Source organism: Rhyacophila brunnea, unplaced genomic scaffold (assembly GCF_057557595.1).
Source record: "Rhyacophila brunnea isolate RB1 unplaced genomic scaffold, BYU_Rbru_1.0 scaffold_7, whole genome shotgun sequence".
Classification (NCBI taxonomy): Eukaryota; Metazoa; Arthropoda; class Insecta; order Trichoptera; family Rhyacophilidae; genus Rhyacophila; species Rhyacophila brunnea.
Window position 1 is genome coordinate 164,508 of NW_028233339.1, and position 19,578 is coordinate 184,085.

The 19,578-nt window shown below is 34.1% G+C and overlaps 1 protein-coding gene across 5 annotated transcripts in view; it reads left to right on the top strand.

Annotated features, from left to right (window-relative positions):
• The window catches only part of mys (position-specific antigen beta subunit myospheroid), a 76,192-nt gene extending 58,409 nt beyond the window's left edge, over positions 1–17,783 (top strand). For 3 of the 5 annotated variants that reach the window (XM_085957861.1, XM_085957863.1, XM_085957862.1), the window contains exons 7-17: positions 74–184; positions 730–882; positions 2,177–2,296; positions 2,728–2,895; positions 3,703–3,942; positions 4,649–4,823; positions 6,210–6,316; positions 6,828–6,954; positions 7,494–7,627; positions 11,988–12,140; positions 16,331–17,783. In XM_085957861.1, coding sequence (XP_085813987.1) covers positions 74–184; positions 730–882; positions 2,177–2,296; positions 2,728–2,895; positions 3,703–3,942; positions 4,649–4,823; positions 6,210–6,316; positions 6,828–6,954; positions 7,494–7,627; positions 11,988–12,140; positions 16,331–16,396 — 1,554 coding nt within the window. In that variant the 3' untranslated portion in view covers positions 16,397–17,783. The remainder of the gene's footprint in view (positions 1–73; positions 185–729; positions 883–2,176; positions 2,297–2,727; positions 2,896–3,702; positions 3,943–4,648; positions 4,824–6,209; positions 6,317–6,827; positions 6,955–7,493; positions 7,628–11,987; positions 12,141–16,330) is intronic. The other 2 variants (XM_085957864.1, XM_085957865.1) reach the window with 1 other exon arrangement.
• Positions 17,784–19,578: the final 1,795 nt, after the last annotated feature.

Here is a 19,578-nt window from a genome sequence, read left to right on the forward strand (position 1 = left end):
ATTTTCAATTTAAACGAAGTTACATACACATTATGTATAGGTATTTATATTTTTCCTAATAAAAAAATTTCAGTTGGGAGGAATCGTGAAACCCAACGATGGCAGATGTCACTTGGATGGAAGAGGAATGTACACTCAATCCTCTTTCCAGGATTACCCCAGCATCTCCCAAATCAATCTCAAGGTAACTTATATATTATAATAACACGCACAATAAAAATGTACATTTGTTCTAAAATGTCTGTATATTGAATCAATCTGCTTAAAAAATCAATATTATAGTGTCTAATTACATAATGTTAATGTGATAGCAAATGGTTATCTATTATAGACAGTGGAGGACTGACAGATTTTGAGGCCCTCCATGATAAAAAAAATTAACATAAATTCTAACTACCATCGTAGCCAGTAAAAATATTGATGTATCTTTTTCCTAGAATCACCTACTGGAACTAGAAATAACTATTATCGAAAATGACTTGATCATGATCGTGATAAATGAAAACATTCTATAGAATTAAGAAAAATACTGAATACACACATTGAAAAGGCTACATAATATGAAAACTTTGTTTAAATTAATTAGTCTGCTGTAAGATAGTGTTCCCATCATATACGTATATATTTATAACGGTTTGGCATACTACACATGCATTGGCTATGGTTGATATTAAGTTTAAAAATTATTACATTATGTTATGCTCATCATTTTTCTTACTGTTTATATAGGTGAAGGAAAATGCTATCAACGTAATATTCGCCGTGACCGCTGAACAAATATCTGTCTATGAAAGATTAGGGGCACACATCGAAGGTTCATCGGCTGGAGTACTCTCTGCCGATTCTAGTAACGTTGTGGACTTAGTCAAGAATCAATATGACGTAAGTGTAAATTTTTGTAGTAATTTATCACAATTTCCTAAAGTGAATGTGTTAAAAATTTGGTGAAAGGCATTGAATTTTTTTTAACTTTATTTGCCTTTAAACCAATGAAATATCCTTATATAATATATATATATTATATTCCTGTGAGGGAAAAATACATGTATATAAAATTGAAAAAAGGGATGAATCGAATCAACGCCTCTAATTATTAAATTCCAAACAGAAAGATTGCAGTCCCATACAAAATGGTCCGAAAATCAAACTTCTTTTGGTGAAAAGCAGCTACATATGTATTTTAGACTTAACGCCTTCTTCCTTTCGCACACAGATTTGTGTTGATGATCCATAATGCATGAGAGAAGACATATTTAAATGTGTAAGAGTTAGCGAGACAGGGAAAAAGACTTAATTAAAGGGGTAAACGGTGGAAGAAAAGAAACCTATAGATGCAAATTCTGAATTTGAAAAATAAACTGACATGTAAATAAAAAAATCATTTAGGCCCGCTCACGCAGAAAGAACTCATAAACTGGCCAGTGACTGATGCTCCGCACACGGCGCTACTGAGACCTAATAATCTCATAACCTCAAACTGTCAAACCCATTGTCTTTCTTACTTCATTCTAAGCCTTTTCCGTAATATCTATACGGGAATATTCTGGCAGCCTGTAATTATACAGACAGTAGTATTTCTCAACATCTGCCACATATTTTAAATTAAAAATCGGTTCACCCATCTTTAACTTTTGACGGTCTTGGTTTGTTATTTCTTGTTGTTTTTTCAAGTGACTGGGAGACTAGCATGTCGTGTCTCTTTGGTTTCAGTTGCGGACGGTTTGAAACAAAGATTCTAGTCTTGCTGTCAGCACGCTGCCATTGAAATACATTTCCTAGATACTGGAGATTCAATCTTGTCTTTTTTGAGTATTCACGTGCGAGCGGATGGCCTTACTGTAATCGGGTTGTGTTAGAAAACAAATGATAGGATACTCTCATAATAGTTTGACAGATGCTTACAGTGCAGTACTAGATCGGGTATATAGAAAATATTTAAACGACATTACAATTAATTTGTGATACGCAGGAATAAAGTCTAAATCTGATTTTAATCAAAGTAATTACTGTTGCAGCTACCTGGTAGTTATTATATAATATTAACCCAATGCTTACAGGCCGCACAAAATTGTGTTTTTGCTAATTGCTTTTCAAATGCAAATTAACACGTTAATTGAAAAATTAATTAAAAGAGCCCGTAAACATTGGGTTAATCTATGGTAATCTTTTGTTTTAGAAAATTTCTTCATCTGTGGAGATGAAAGATAATTCAACAAGTGCAGTGCGCGTCAAATACTTTTCTTCATGTAAAGGCAAAAGTGCACCTGTGGAGACCAACAAATGTGACGATTTAAGGGTAAGTGCTACATAATACTTGACATTAATTTCATCAATGACATTCTTCTGCATAGCTTTACATAGGTTTACTTTATGGTGAGTCAATCTATGAATTAGTTAAACCATTCTGGCACATGGCACCGTGAAGCATTGTAAAACTGCATATGTACTTCCCAGATGTGGGAATTGAACCTGCAATCGAAACTAGAAACTAGAAAAATAGAAACTATTACTACTCCACAGCAGGGATTTATTTACGTTCCCATATTTCAATTCATTCATTGAAGATTGATTATTATCGTTTCTGATTTAGGAATGGCATTTTATTAGCATATTACACTTGGACTTGTTTTGCACTGAAAATGACTTGTTTTATAGGTCCTTTGATAACGGGTAGAGTCAAACGTGAACTTTGAATACATAATGCACTCGATGCAATTGTCGTTTCAGGTGGGGGATGTAGTAGAATTCTCAGCCGAAATAATGGTGACCGCATGTCCTGAGAACAGAGACGAGTGGAATCAAGTCTTCCAAATTTATCCTGTTGGCATCAACGAGTCGCTCGTCATCGATCTGGAGATGCTGTGCAGCTGTCCATGCGAAGATAATGCACGACGGGTGAGACCCGGTTCATATTATTTTTTGCTCAGACTTGAGACTCATTCTGTATAAAGTTGTCATGATCCATTCTTTAAAAATACAATAATATTTATCATATCATGTCGATTGAACGACATTTATTTGCTGAACTTCTTTGGTAATTGTATAATTTTGAGTGTTTTGGGAAATACTCAACTATTATGAACCAAATATTTCGATAGGCTCCTTTTGTGTTGGACCAAACCCTTTGATGGAATCATTGTAATTGAAGTCAAATTAATACTATATATCGTCTTTCTACGTCTACTATGTCTGTTTTATGTAAATGTTCAGGACAGAGTTAAAACGTATTATTTATTGATGAAACGTAGTTGATGTTTATCAACTATTTTCCAATGTATTTATTTACATATATCAACTCACTCCATGAGGTATAGTGGATGAGTGGATGACCATGACCCTTGTCGCATGTATAAAACCACATGTTGATTGGATCTACATTCTAAAAATTATATAAATTAAGGTGACTGGGGAATTGTGAATCTGTCGCACTTTCATGAATGTATGAATGTACCTATGTATTCTTTATTCCTGGTAATAAAGCTTCTGCCTGGTTAACTATACGAGGATAAGCTTCTGAAAAAGTTCCACACTAGCGAAATATACACACTTTATATCATAACAATTATAATGGAGTCTACTGCATAAACGTCAGTTCATAACGCTCCCAGAAAAAATGATTTTGTATTTTCCTTCCTATTGCAACAGTAATCGAGTATTTGCTATTTACACACCAATAATGCGTGAGATATTTTGTTGAAACAGGAGCTGAAGTCCCCGAAATGCCAAGGCTACGGTACATACATGTGCGGCGTGTGCGAGTGCGAGTCGTTCCACTTTGGGCGGCAGTGCGAGTGCTCGGCACAGGACGTGCACGGCAGTGCGGTAGGCGGCGTCGGCATCAGCAGCTGCCGACCAGACAACTTCACCACCGTGGACTGCTCCGGCCGCGGCACATGCGTCTGCGGGCAGTGCGAGTGCGAGCGAAGGGCCACTTCTGACGAGGTAAAGGACGCATTCTTTTTTCTTTCTGTCAGTGTCAATTTGGAATTATTTCACTTTTGGTCACAAGACATTTCAGACAACTATATTGTGAAAATATATCTATAAGAAAGAAATGTCGCTCAGTTGCTAAACCTGCTCTGTAGATTTTTTTGAGTTTCGAGTGTAAATCACGATAAAATGTTAAGTAGTGCATTTACGATAATTTTTATTGTAATTTAAAATGTTATATTTCTTCCGGTAGGTACATAAGAAAACGTAATTACATCTAATTTATGTGCCACATTATTCCAAATGAAGGCATTTGAATTATCCCAAGAGCGGATTTAGTCACTAACTTCCCAACAGATCGGGTTTGGCAATATACATTTGTTAACAGAGCGTATTTGGACACGCAGTCGGACATTGACGATAAGAAACGCTAATTCAGTAGCGGCCCATATTTGTGTCAATTAATATAAGTATTACTGCATCTATTTAACTTTCATACATGTGTATATCTAAAATATTTTTTTCTTGGTTTATGTAAGGGATCAATGTTTCTTTAATTAAAGAGATTGTGTTGTGAGCACATGGAACTCTTTTGTCTAATGTAATTTTTGTTATTTGATTGTTTATCTAGCAATTATCATTTTTAACTCGTCTACTGCTGTAATACAATGAATTCGATAAAGCTCATTCTGTATTAATCCAAACTCTTTTGTTGCAGCATATATCGGGCAAGTTCTGCGAGTGCGACAACTTCTCATGCGACCGACACAACGGAATGCTGTGTTCAGGGGACGATCAGGGACAGTGCAACTGCGGCACATGCATGTGCCGCGAAGGCTGGACCGGCTCAGCCTGCGACTGCCGCGCCTCCAATCTCACCTGCATCCCTCCCGGTAAACTCACCTCATCAATTCGTGCCCTGCCCCCGTCACCCTTTAGTTTCTCAACCTTTTTCTAATAGCAACACACCAGAGATTTGATGATTACTATTTTGACATCCAGCCAATTGACCAAATGTCGTACGGTAGAATCTCCCTCCTGCCACTCTTCACCACAAAATAAAACAACACTGATGCGTGCAGTATCAGATTTATTCATCGGGTGCGCAGTTTAATTTTAGTGAATGTTTTTGAGTATGGTCAAATATTTTGCGACACAGCAGTTGAGAATGGCTGTACTAGTTAGTTTCGATTCTCATATAATTTTTTAACTATTGTAGGTACAAAAGTTATTTGTCATCTTTTTGTCAATCTATAATAAATGACAATAAAATATTATCATAATTTGATAGATTGAGCAAACACAAGAGGTCACACAACTTGGTAAAACTGTACACTTATCTTGAGATTATCAATTTTGCACTTGTTTATATATATGTATGTACATGTGACCTCATTGAACCATCCACATACCGTCGTGCTGTGACGACTGTTGCGCGTGGTCGAGGTACAGGTGATCTCATTAAGGTGTCCACATGCACTCGCGGCGAGACACGCGCCATGTGGACAAAATTCAAAATAATTCTTATATGCATACATCATTATACAATAGACAATTATTGTGAAAGCTGCAGGTATTCATGTAACATCGCCATCGCGTAATAAGTCAAAATTCTTGCCATTTATAAAATTTTCATCTCCTGACAATTTATTATTAAAATATCTTTTAATTATCGTCATTCAATGGGGTAAAAGGGCGCAATATAATTTGAATAATTATAAAGTAATTGTTAATATAAACTTCTCATAAATTAATCTTTGCTTTATCAGTGGTTAACTCGGCGTTTCTTAACCCTTTTGATCTGCGACCCAATTTAGGGTAATAATTTTGGTTCGCGACCCAAGATTAAATAGTACCAACTGACAAAAATTAATTTTATTTTTAGTAATACTAAATCCTAAAATAACCGTTTAATCAATCGACACATTGTGGATGTGGATGGATACACAGGTATATCTAGTGTACCTAGTAAGGCATACTGGTTCCGTATATTTTTTATTGACATGACAATAAATTCGTATGTCAACTGAGAGATCAATTTTATGAAAGTAAATGTCAGCATTATATATACAGCATAATATAATAATGAGATGTATATCTAGTAGTGCCAGTCGTTTGTATTTAATCGATATTATAAATACTTCAAATATTTCCGACGTAATCATAGCTTATGTACAATAAGGTTGTTGTTTGCTTGAATACTCATGTCATTATATGATTTATGCTATACCTACATCGTGGAATGGTTAATATTTGGTTGATTGTTTGATTGTTGTCAGGCGGCGGAGACGTGTGCAGCGGGCACGGAGAATGCATTTGCGGTCAATGCGTCTGTGGACTCGGCGATGAAGGAAGATACTCGGGACGATATTGCGACAAATGCCCCGTGAGTAATCTCTCAACTTTCTTCTCTGCGACCGCTATGTAGTCTTACTAATCAACATCTACGAGCGGATCTAGAAACATGAACATTATTGCCTCCATCCAGTTCTTTCATTCGAGCCATCGAACACTGCAATAGGTTCAGTGGTTTTCGTATAATTTCAACTATAATACAGAATTACAAAACAAATGATTATGTAATAAGTATTTTTACTAATACATAGTGTTACTTAATTTTCATAACATATAATCACTAATGAATGCAGCTTTTTCAGTCGTGAATATAAGTATATTCCTGTCATTGTTTTCGCTTGCTATTCATCTATTTGAATCAACAATGATAATATGAAAGCCCGCAGTGAGTATAGAATACTTGGGATCTGCTTGATCAAATGTTTCATTTTTTAACATGTGTTTGCACCCAGAGCACAGAACAACCAACCATTTCTGGTTATGGTTAAGAATATGCATTTCTTTTTTTTTATTATAATAAATTGACGTTTTTTGTTTTGTAGACATGCCCCGGCCGATGTGCTGAGTTCAAGGATTGCGTGCAATGCCAGATGTACCACAACGGCCCCCTCTCCGAAAGCGAGTGCAGCAACTGCACCTTTGTTCCCATCACAGTGCAAGTTGTCGAAGGTATTCTCGTTAATTAACCAATTTGTTAATTATTGACTTGAAGAATAGGTAGGCATGCTCAAGTCAGGTTTATACTGTTTTGACGCATCTCTACTTTCACCTTGTATGTGACAAGAGGCCATGTGGTCTCTCTGATTAAGTCATCTCTCTTCAGAATACATCATGCGTTTCTTTCAAGTGGCTAGTAGCGCAGTCAATCAGACGGCATTCGGTTCTGACCAAGTACAACTGGCAGTCCCGGACGTTCTGCATCGAATTAAATGTTGCTAGGCCTTGATGATGTGCACGCCTTACGCCCAGATATTTAAAGTATCTGTTAAAAATGTTTTGTTCGACGGCGTAACCTGGGAATACGCAATAAAACTGGTAAGCGACACGGATTCTCTGAGGCAATGCGCTAATATTGTTGAATGTCTACCTCTGTATAAAATTCTAATCGTTTCAGAAGAATATTATTAAAATTTGCCAATTTCATTTTTGAGAAGATTTATGTTGTGATTTTTTTGTTGCATCAATCGGTTTTGTTGTTTTTCTTTCAGCGAATGAAGAGAAAGATGAGAACTTGTGTGCTTATTATGACGAGAACGATTGCAGATTCGCTTACGTTTACGCTTACGACGAAGTCGAGAGGGTGGTGATCAGAGCCCAAGAGAAGACTGATTGTCCTGCGCAGGTAACGCGTCTGTTTTGGTTTTGTTGATTCACCGGGCTTATCATTTATAGCATGATCGGTGTTGGCGAAAGTGTGCCCCCCGATAAAATAAAAAATAAATATTTCATCAAAACATAAGATAAGATACCGCAGGCTGTCTTATTTCTAGAGCTATTGGAAATACATAAGCGATAGCGTGAAATGAAGCAATGATTCTTTGGTCATTCCTTATACATTATTATTGCTTTCATAAGCATTTACATACATCATGTACCTACTCTACTTTAAGAAACAGCTTCGACCAGGGGCTTTATCAGTTCAGCCACATGGAGGGAGACAATTTTGGGTATGTTTCGGATTTAAGCCCGGACAATCGGTAAACCTTGTAAAAGTATCATTATGATAACCTATCATTTCTCATTTTGCTAATTGACATCTTAATTAATCGTATAAATTATTTTTATACCGCAAAAGAGTGTTGAAAATTAGCCACATTCAACATCCACATTATACATTTAATATAATGGTAATTTAACATTACATTATTTAAATTTCAATTTGCAAATGACTTATAATTTTACGATCTATATTTGCCATGATAGTCCTACTAAAAAGTTTATTGGTTGTTCTAGTTTAGATCCCAAACGTACCTGAATGCCCCATATTCAACTATATGCCCTTCCACTGGATGCTTTAATCGGTTTAGCCACATTAAAAGCCTCAGGAGTACAGAAATTATTCATTATTCTTTGATATTAAAATAATTTTCTGTCGTGCCGTGTGGCTTTATCATGGGTTCACAGCATGAATATATTTCACTTAATCAGTATTCGTGGTTAATCTATAAAATTTTCACAAATCTAATAGCGAATAGTACCACAAAATTGAATTACATTTTTATTTCATTCTTTTTGGATAAATGTTCGAATACATTATCATCATGTTACGTACTGTCGCAGTAAGTTGCTGATACAAAATCAAACAAACATTGTCAGGAAAATCTGCCGAAATGGCCCGAATAACAATGAGGTCACCTCACGCGTATCGCGCTACATCACCAACCGCATGACTCAATGAACATTTTTATTATTATTTACATGCCTACACATTTTCAACACATGTCAAAACGCGTGCTCTTTGTTTTTATTTGTTTTCTCTATGGATTTTCTATTATCTATTATCTATTATCTATTATCTGCTGACTGGGTTCTGTTCAAAATATTATCCATGGATCCAATATTGCAAATAATTTTAACGTACGCACACGTGGAAACTGTAAAATTAAATGAAAGTAATAATAATATTAGAGTTGGAACTTTCCATCATTGAATTTATAGAGATAGTGATCGTTCAAAATATTTTGCGGAATGACGAAACCGTAGACTAAATTTGTCGCCGTCCCATGATGATAAAGTATTTGAACCTTATGTTAAGTACTCAAGCACATTCTTGCTCGATGGTTTTACTCTCATTCGAACATGTCTCAATGTGTATACCATCTAGCTCGACGCTTTTTTGATCGATATCGAGCAAACAGCTCGATGTGAAAAAGATTCAAGGTCCGTAATTCTTGCTCGATGTTCGACAGAAATTCGCTTGAGCATGTCTCAACGTATAGCGCTTTGACTGAGCGTCTTGTGTCGAGCTGCTCGAGCGTGTAGACGCAACGACGAACATGCTTCCAAGCCAACATGTTCGATCGAGCAGAAACCATCTAGCAAGAACGTGCGTGGGTACTTAGCATTAAAACCTATAATTTGTTGAACTATGGCTCATAATTTTTGGTCGGGTTCAAAATGAATGAAATGTTTTTATACCTATATTTACAAAACAATGGATCAATGCACCAATGTCGTATAACATTCGAATAGATTGAAAATCTAATGCGTAATTATTGTGTATTTGAATGAGGTAATATTTTTATAATCTAAAGGTATGATTATATATTAATTTCAGTACAAAATGAACATGCAATATCCGTGCACTGATCCGTCGAAATATTATGCTTTCCAATTATATTGTATTGATGGTCTCCTGATTCCATTGCTTTATACATATTACGTACATAAATTGCAAACATCTGTTAAGCCGCGTTTAGACCAAGCGAGCGAATGTTTGTTCTTCCCCCACTCACTCCAGTGAAATTCAAATGCTCGCTCAACAAAAAGCATTTACGTCAAGAGAATTTCGCTGGAGTGGGGGAAGAATAAACATTCGCTCGCTTGGTCTAAATGCAGCTTTATACTTCCACGTATTTTGTTATTTGAGATCCAGGTGCAGCCAGGCTTTGAATAATGTTTAATTCAATGTAATAACATTTTTATGAGTGGTCTTTTGAAACATAAAAACAAACCTATTTTAATTAAGGCTGTGTAACAAGTCACAAAGTCCTTCTTTTCTGTTAATATTTTCGTGTTAAGCGAAATATTTATTGGATTTATTTATTTTCCGTGGGCAAGAATAGAGTTTTTAGTCATAATATGTATACTAATAAAATTATGTACTATCCAGTGTGTGAAAATTTCTGCCGCGGAATCAATGTCATGATATTCAGCGATGTGTCGCTCGTCTGATGAATCTGATACATGATTGGACAATTGGGCAGACGTAATATTTTTATTTTAAATAGTCCCGGCATATGCAATAATTGTTGTAAAATCAAAATAGTTTATAGATAATTTAATATTATTACGATTCTATAGGTATAAAGAACCAAATGATTTCGATGCAAACTTTTTATGTTTTGTTTGCCCACATTGGCCGAACCTTAGACTATAGATACATCTAGACGCCACCCATTGCATTGCTGAATGAAGCTGCATGCCGTGCGTTTGGTTTGTGGGCGAGCGAACGCATTCGTATTCAAATGTTCGAGACCATAGACCATTACGCTCAGAATTCAAATATATTTTTCTATTTTTTTACGTTATATAGTATTTTTAAGCGGTCAAAATGCAACCATTAGGTAAATATATCCATAATTTAAGTTATTTTAAAGAAACATGGTCACTTGATATTAAAATATATAATAATATACAAATAAATTATCATGAACATGTATCAACTTACCTATGAAACGTAATACCATCTTCTTGCTTATCAGTACGGCTACCACATTTTAATACAACACACAGAACCATCTTTTCTACTTAATTTATGTTTAACACAAAAAATAGCAATTTTAGCAATACGGTTATCGACGCTTAGTTAAGCAATAGGGTAAGATTTAGCGGCTACACGGCAAACCATCTCCCACATCTGTAAACCTTTTATCTTACTCTAGCTCGTGTCGGAGAGATTATAAGGATGCCGAATACTTTCTCACTCGCACTTATGCATCGTTTTTGTTCAGGCCTTGGGCCGAACGGTAATATAAAAGCTTATAATGTTCCGGGTTCGAATCCCAGGTCTGGCAAATTCACATGTTGTTTTTCAATGTGTGTTTGGACCCAGACTTTATAGGTTGAGCATGTGGCTAACATCTACTTTTTGTAAAAACAAAATAATCTGTTTATTCAACCTCCACACTGTCTTAGGATCGTACATGGTGATGTCGTGTAATGGTATGGGTGAGTCCAAACTGATACGTCGACTTTGTTTCTAAGAGCTTCTCCGGAGCACTGCGAAAATTTTTAAACCATGGAACTCAGAAATAATGGGAACTGAAATACCTAGGAGGTGTGGAGAAGCAGGCAACTGATCTCGAGTGCAGAAGAATACTGGATAAACTTAAATATGTGTCAAAAATAAATACATCATACCTCGAATACTGACAACTGCTCTCGGTTTATGCAATGACGCTCATTTAATATTGGTGTATTGAAGGTTGCACGTCTGTAATGTGTGGTTCATTTTCGTAGGACACTCACACATTCAAAACCTTGCGTAAAAATGTACTGTATTGGGATATAGCCTATCGGAATTCTATTTATTATTCTGTTCTGTGTTTTAAACCTTATCTAGAATGAGGTACGTACTAAACAGGTCGTGTTAGGTTTTGGATTGTTTTTATGTTTCAAATGACTCCATTAAATGTTGGATAACCGTGTGTACGTATTAGTATAATGCACGAGAACCATTTTTTAATAAGAAACATTCACACTGGTTATCAATGTTCCTCCTAAGCAAGCACGCAAGCTTTTAAGGGAGCGTATGTGAGAAATTGGTTGCCCATATTTGATTAGCTCATCATGTCTCGATATCGCCGCATATAAACTTTTTACAGTACCAACTATCCAGAAATTTTTGCTGATATCGTCACATCGAGGTTTTGTAATCCATTGATATCAAAAAATAGATGTTTGCGCCACCACGAAGTCGAGAAGCCATCCGTATAAATGTTTTTTGAATTAATATTGTTTATATTTATACCCCACCCCAGGTGTTCATGTTTGGTATTGTAATGGGAGTAATAGCGGCCATTGTGCTAATCGGCCTGGCGCTGCTCTTACTCTGGAAAATGGTAACCACCATTCACGACCGCCGAGAGTTTGCCCGCTTCGAAAAAGAAAGAATGATGGCTAAATGGGACACGGTAATAATAACAATAATAATATAATTACATATATCTCTATTGTCAAATATAATATGATCCAGCAAAGAGAGTCATGATGTCGAGCGGTCCAAAGTACGCTGGCTAGGTGAAGTTATTAATGACTTGGGTACCGAATTAAAAAGCGGATAGTCTATAGGGACAGGTGGTAGTCGGAAGAATCTTTTTTTACCCAGGTCTGTCGCGCTTCCAATGATGATAAATATATCTACACCTCCTACGTAAAAGTCCGTAACTGCGTTTTTGGCTATTTTGATTTGATTGCCTTTTACTAAATAACTTTAAGGATAATACAACAATGATTCGTGAAAAAAAAAAAAAAAATTCAATCAATCAACTAAAAAGTTATGATTTCAACATTAAAAATTTACATTAAAATTTATTAAAATTGTAACGTCTGAAAAGTGCTATTTTGCAGTTACGGCTTTATATTTAGGAGGTGTCGATATTTATATAATATATCAGTGACGAACGCTGCCCATTGGAGGGAGGTAAAATAATTCAGCGGACCATACATACTAAAGTTTAAATAATTTTTCAAAACGTACAATTTTATTATTTTAATAAGTAAATGGTACTGCTTGACACATTTTGGCGTAACATTAAAAAAATGTTTACTAATGCTATTTCAGATGATAAGAGAAATTATTGAATGCTTTTTCATTCAACTTGTTACTTGTATGGGTTTTAATTATTCCTTTGTGTCATTCGGAAAACATGATAACATAGAGGTGGTGTTGCATGTGCATGTCAATCATAATATTTAGTATGTACATCACTGGAATATAGAACTCTCCTGTATTTCTTCATTATTATCATTGATTTGGAGGCTAAGTTTTATGTGATTTCTCCATACGTGGCATCATACAAAGACATATAATTAATTAACTACAGTTACACTATTTTATAACAGTGAACAAGTATGTTGATAAGTCAACGACTTTCAGAAGCTATACATGACCCAAGTAAGTGAACGTGTAAAGTAAATCCACTATTATAAGATTGTTTAATAGTCGGTTACCATTTTTACATTATGTTAAGGGCCTGCGTGCCGTATGAAGGTCGAAAATAAAGAAAAGACAGGACATCATATCGCCACCCCAAAAGCAAAAGGGCACTTGTGCTAAATAGAGTTTTGAAACGCATTTTAAGTTTATTTGAGTGAAAAAAAATCGTGTGGAGGTTATTTCTTAATATTTTGAAATGAATTTCAGAGCACAGGTAACTTATTACTCAAAGATTGAAATTATTTTTTTTCCATATGAGAAGGGCACTTTTTTGTGCAACAAAATATTTTTTTTGTACAACGGCCTTTACACATTTTAAAATAATTACACATAGTACCTTTTTCTAATATTATTTTTGTAACCACTGCACATAGCTGGCAAAATCGTGTACATGCTAAGTTTTTGTCATACGTTAATTGAAGACAAGTTTACAAATATGTACACAAGTGACCTATATTTTCTTTCATAAATTGTGATTTCATGGATTTAGCTCCACAATTGCCATTTCATCTATAATGTAGAGAAAAATATTAACAACAAAACTACATTCATAACTCAAAATGTCACAAGTGCCCTTTTGCTTTTGGGTCGCCGACATTTATATACATACATATTTTCTGCAATCTGCAGATTGTTCGACTTAAATACGGCATATGGGGTTTTAAATTTGTGCATGATTAGCTATATATAATATATCAATTATGAATGTAAAACGTATAAATTTTGCGTTCCCATTATTCATCAACTTTGTTTTGTCACATTATATTGGGAGTTATTATCATATCGTCATTGCACCTTCAAAATCGGCTATGTGTATTTTTCAAAACGTTCAGGAGAGGCTAAAAACAATGCAAATTACAATACCTGTCACCTACAACATCGAAATATTTTTCAAAGCAATTCCAGAATACCTTTTATCTTAATCATTATATTTTTTCCTTGGTATACAAGGAATTATTATAAATTTTTTGGTGCCTATTTTAAATGCCTATTATAAAAAACCTATTTTGTGAAATTTATGCACATAGCCGATTTTGAAGGCGCAACAACGATATGGTGATTGTATATGTTATGTCCGAACATTAAAATCATACACTTTTCCAATGTATGGTCATGCTAATCTTTTCTTGTTCACAAAGCATAACGTAACATCGATAGATCTGAATAGCTATTATAATAACATTGCTGTATGGTTTTTATTTAATTCGGGCCCCATCTCATCACTTAAGAAAAAGAAACATACATATTATTTTCTTTAAGTTTCTTTGTCGCAAACTTCTAACTTAATAATTTGATTAATAATCAGTGACCCTTCTGAATCGTTGAAAAAAGTGTTGTGGTCGTTTTCACTTGCATAAATAATTGTGTTGCAGCCTGATAAGTTCATAAATTTGTGGTTATTCAACAACATGTAATATGTTTGCCGGTTGCTTTTTTCCATGTTTAGGCGTAAATCTATTAGATAAAAATATGATGCCGGACAGGATTCAGACCTGTATCCATCGGATTCCGGCTAATGTGCTTTACCAATTTAGCAACCTGCGTCCTACCTAATTACGATGAAAAGAACTAATAGTCATGCGACTAAAGCACTTTATTAATTTCGCTAATATTGGCGACTGGCTTTTGTGCCTTGAATCGAGGTACTGTGTAACAATAGAATAACTTTGGTTACTAGCCAGCATCAGGAATTTCTCCGAATTTTAGTCTTAAGAGGACGTTCTACAGAATTGGCCTTGAGAATTGAAAATATGATTTTTTAACATGTGGTCCATAATATCTGGTCTACTAGTTAATATAAAAAGGTCGTGTCAAAGTTGTTTGTGTTAATAAATTTGCTCTGTTAAGAGGACGTTCTACAGAATTGGCCTTGAGAATTGAAAATATGATTTTTTAACATGTGGTCCATAATATCTGGTCTACTAGTTAATATAAAAAGGTTGTGTCAAAGTTGTTTGTGTTAATAAATTTGCTCTGTGACTGATCCGACTCATATTTCACATTTATTTCATCAGGGCTGTCGAAGACATAAATCATAATATATATTTATAATTTTAAATTTTTATTTATAATATATATTATTTAAGTTTTGTGCATCTAATGCCGGGTCCACACTGGCAACAAGTTAATTTGCTGGCAACCTCGTTAGATTTTACGATAATTATTGTAAAATTTCTTAAGCAATTATGGTAAGTATCGTAAAATTTAATGAGGTTGCCAGCAACTTGTTGCCAGTGTGGAAATGGCTTAATATCCACTGTGGTTCACGTAGTGGCATAAACCTGGGGTTAGCTAATTCAGGAAGTCAACACCCATGATAGAATTTTTTCCAGTTTTGGTTGCATTATATTCCAAAACTCTTCTGTAAAAATCGTTTCCGAGTTTATAAATGGAAATTTCTCGGTGTACATAGTAAACAAACCTACGAATAAAAAAAGACAAAAAGGAACATACTGATTCATCGCAGTAAAATCTGGTAATCAAATTCGCCATTTTGAAAAGCGATGATTTTGCGTAAACAAATATCACGTGGTATGTACGTGTGCGGCAAACTTCGAATGTGTTTGTAATTTTGTGCAAAGTGCGAATGTAATGTTTTCAAATAATTGATATGGATTAATTATACCATCGTATTATTTTCTCGAAATCATAAACATACTATAATAGTATTTGAGTATCAACCTATGTTCAATTTGAATTGGGTTATAATAATAATATACCCATATATATCAATAGTATGTTTGCTACAAAATCCACCCAAGTTATCAGTACGTACTTGCACAGGTTTGATTAAAAACCATGATGAAATTAACATTTAAAAAATATGAATGCTTAATATTATTTTGACAGCCCTGTTTTCTGATCGGCTTCATCTCGCAGGTGTTCATAAAATAATAATAATTCTCTGTGGGGCAGAAATTATCAGTAATAATTTCTTGAAATAAAATCTCAGATGATTAGTGATTTTTGCAAAAAGATCGATTTAAATTGATGAAGCGGAGGTCCTTTTTATACTGAATTATATTTCGGGCCCTTAACGCATTTGCACTTGTATGTATGTTAAATAATTCTCAAATCTCTTGAATTATTCATTGAATAAAAAAATGTATTTTTAATATGCACATGTGGCAACAACTTCTGAATATTTTTGTTTTCATTTTTCAGGGAGAAAATCCAATTTACAAGCAGGCGACCTCGACATTCAAAAACCCAACGTATGCTGGAAAATAAGCAAAATTTTATTGTGTTTCATTATTTACGCATTTTTCAACGAGTGCAATAAATTTTTCTGACATTTTTTTTCCAAAACTATCGTCTTCCTTCAATCTATCATTTATTTATGTATGTTTAACATTTGATAAAAAAACATTAACTCCCCTTATGCGTTGCGAGACGTCAGCTGTAAGCAAATAAAAAAAACTATTCTATCATTATTTTTTTGATAATATTGACTAGGATTTGTGATTTATTGACAATGTTTTATCAGGTGGAATTTTATATTGAACAAATTATGTTGTTCTGTATTTGGGAGGGTGGACAAAACAGAATATGTGATCACGAGCAGCCTCGAAGCCCTGTCCCGTCCAATTCGACCGAAAGAAGCCTTCATAAACGACAGTGTAACGTCCTGTGACATTTTTATGTCCTAAAAATATAACAACTATATTAACTATTAACAGTTAGATTATAATTCTAAAATTTGACAATGCCCATGTTTTTGTAAACATAATCGGGAGTCACCTTTTTATTTGTTTTACTTTTCTCACTTACAAAGTTACGATATGTGTCAACAGTAACAGCGCACATTATTTTTTGCATATCGTTGAACACAGCATCTTACAAATGTGTCCATTTTTTAACACCGTGTCGTGTCTTACTCATTTTTTTTATAATTGTCATTTACAATTATTTTTATATATGATTTTTTTGTTTCAAATTTAATAACGAAATTTATACAATTAGATAATAAGTTATGTCATGTCAAATCGTATTTACACAAACACCAAATATTATACTCCCGGGACATTTCAATATATTTTTATAGGCTCAGGGTTGGATTTTCTACAATTAAATAATATGTAACTGCCAATAAAAGTTTTATATGTATATATTCTTCATATACCTTAAATAAAAAGCCAAAGATATCTGAATGATTGGTCGATCTTCGTTTGTTTCTTTTTTTATCATTCAAATGCATTTACAGCTTTAACTAAACAACTTATTTGTGACGTTTTTATAATAATCGCCAACGACAATTTAGTTCCGTGCATTAAGCACAAGTTTTATATAAAGTAATTAAATGAGAACTATCAAAGTACCTACGATTAAATTAAATTTTAATGTTATCCAATCGAATTGTCGAATATTAATAAAATAACATTATTTTATTACAGATTGGCAGCATTAAAATTTTTTTCGATACAGTTGAGCAATAAAAAACTGATATAAATCGTCACCTCAATACTACAACTAGATAACCCTGATTTGGTCATTGTTGGGAAAATGAAATTTAAATTTTTCTCGATTAACATAAATCTATCTATAATTATTATTTAAAATAAAAATGGAAAACTGCGCTTGTCCAATTGAGAATAATTAAATAATGTTCAATTGTATGAAAAAATATTGTAGATATATTATTTTATTTATTTAATGTATTTATGGTTTTAAAGTTATCTAATATTTTCAAACACAAAATAATACAGTTCCCGTTAACTTCTGACTAGTTTTATCATTTTATAGATAAGGAAATGTAGAATCTTATTCAATGGCTATCTGAAAAACAGAAAATCAAGTAATCTAGTTGTAGTATTGAGGTGACGAAATATGCATTTCTTTTTCGAAAGAATTGTATTGTGTAGTCGTAATATTTTTATTCCATGAGACATAATACTCCTCGACTAACGCAATGCTAAATATTGATATGTTTCATGTTATTAATAAGTGTGAACCTACCAATTGCTAAATCAAAAGTTACTAAGCGTACACGAACACTTGTTATAAATTTTTCTTGTATGTACCTTATTATACATAAGCAATTTCTATTATCTTTTTATTGAATCTCCATAAAATAACTTGCCATGGAATATTGCCTTGTATTGTACCTATTAATCTGTCACTAATATTCTGATATTTAAACTTTTAACTTTTTAGTGCATGTTTATTAACTGATAATTTTTTCTATTATTACTTGAATAAAATGCTGAGGGATGGACCGTATAATATATTAAATTTTACAAATATCGTAAAGGAAACTTCATATTATTATTTACTTAATTAATATTGTGACTTATTTTGTTTGTCTTGATGATATTATATACATACATACTAGTAAATAATGTGTGGGTACATAATTAGTTTTGTCCTATATGTATAGTGTATGGGACGTTATGTAGAATGTGCCTTTCGAATAGCCTTTGACGTGCCATTTTTAATGTTAAACTAAATAATGATATTATATGTATGCCCAATAAGACATTTTACACTTAATTGCCTTTGTGTGTTCATAAAGACAAGTTATGTTTTTCTTTTGAACTATTTATTGAAAACTGAATATTTCAATACAATGATTTTTAGAAAATTATATACATTTTTAATATATCGGTAATTACTCGATTAATTCTCATTCACATCAATCAGCCTTTGTATAATTTAATGCCTTTATTATTAAAACAAATACAAATTAAAACAATTACTTTTCTTAAGACTTTTCCCCATTCCCACTAATAGGAGGACAATGAAAAGTTCCCTTCGGATCGGTGATTCCAAACTTAGCGTGGACATAAACCCTTAATGTATGAGAAATCCAAAAATTATAAGTAGTGCAACGTGGTATGGGAAAGTGCATGTTGGGGATAACGCTGAAAGATCACAAAAGAAACCGATGGATAAGAAAGCAAACAAGAGTACGCAATGTGGTAGAGGTCGCTAAGCAGATGAAATAGGAATGGGCTGGACATGCCGCTCAGTGAGTAGACAAATGCTGTCATACGGTGGTACTCAAGGGACACTAAACAACAACAGGGTTCGGTGGATATAGGTGGCAGTGAATAACTAGGGACTTAGAAGAGTGAAGGGAGCTTGGGGAGGCCTTCATCCAGCAGTGGATTGACCCCGCTGATGATGATTATAATATTTAATAAATAAATATTAGTTCTTTTTTTTTTGTACGTCGTCCAACCAACCTTCCATATAATTTTATGAGGCCCAGACCAGCGAGAATCTAAGCTTGCACACGCACCGGGTCTTTTCTTCGGATGCTCTTTCGTGTATACCGACTCACCAACTTCGTAAGTTGGCGGTTCGAGTCCACTGTCCGCCCTGCGGTGTCAAACATATGCGTCTTGGTTGGTCAGGACTGCCTCGTTCATTTCCTCTCGGTTCCATTCTACTTCGTCACCTTCGTCGCAATG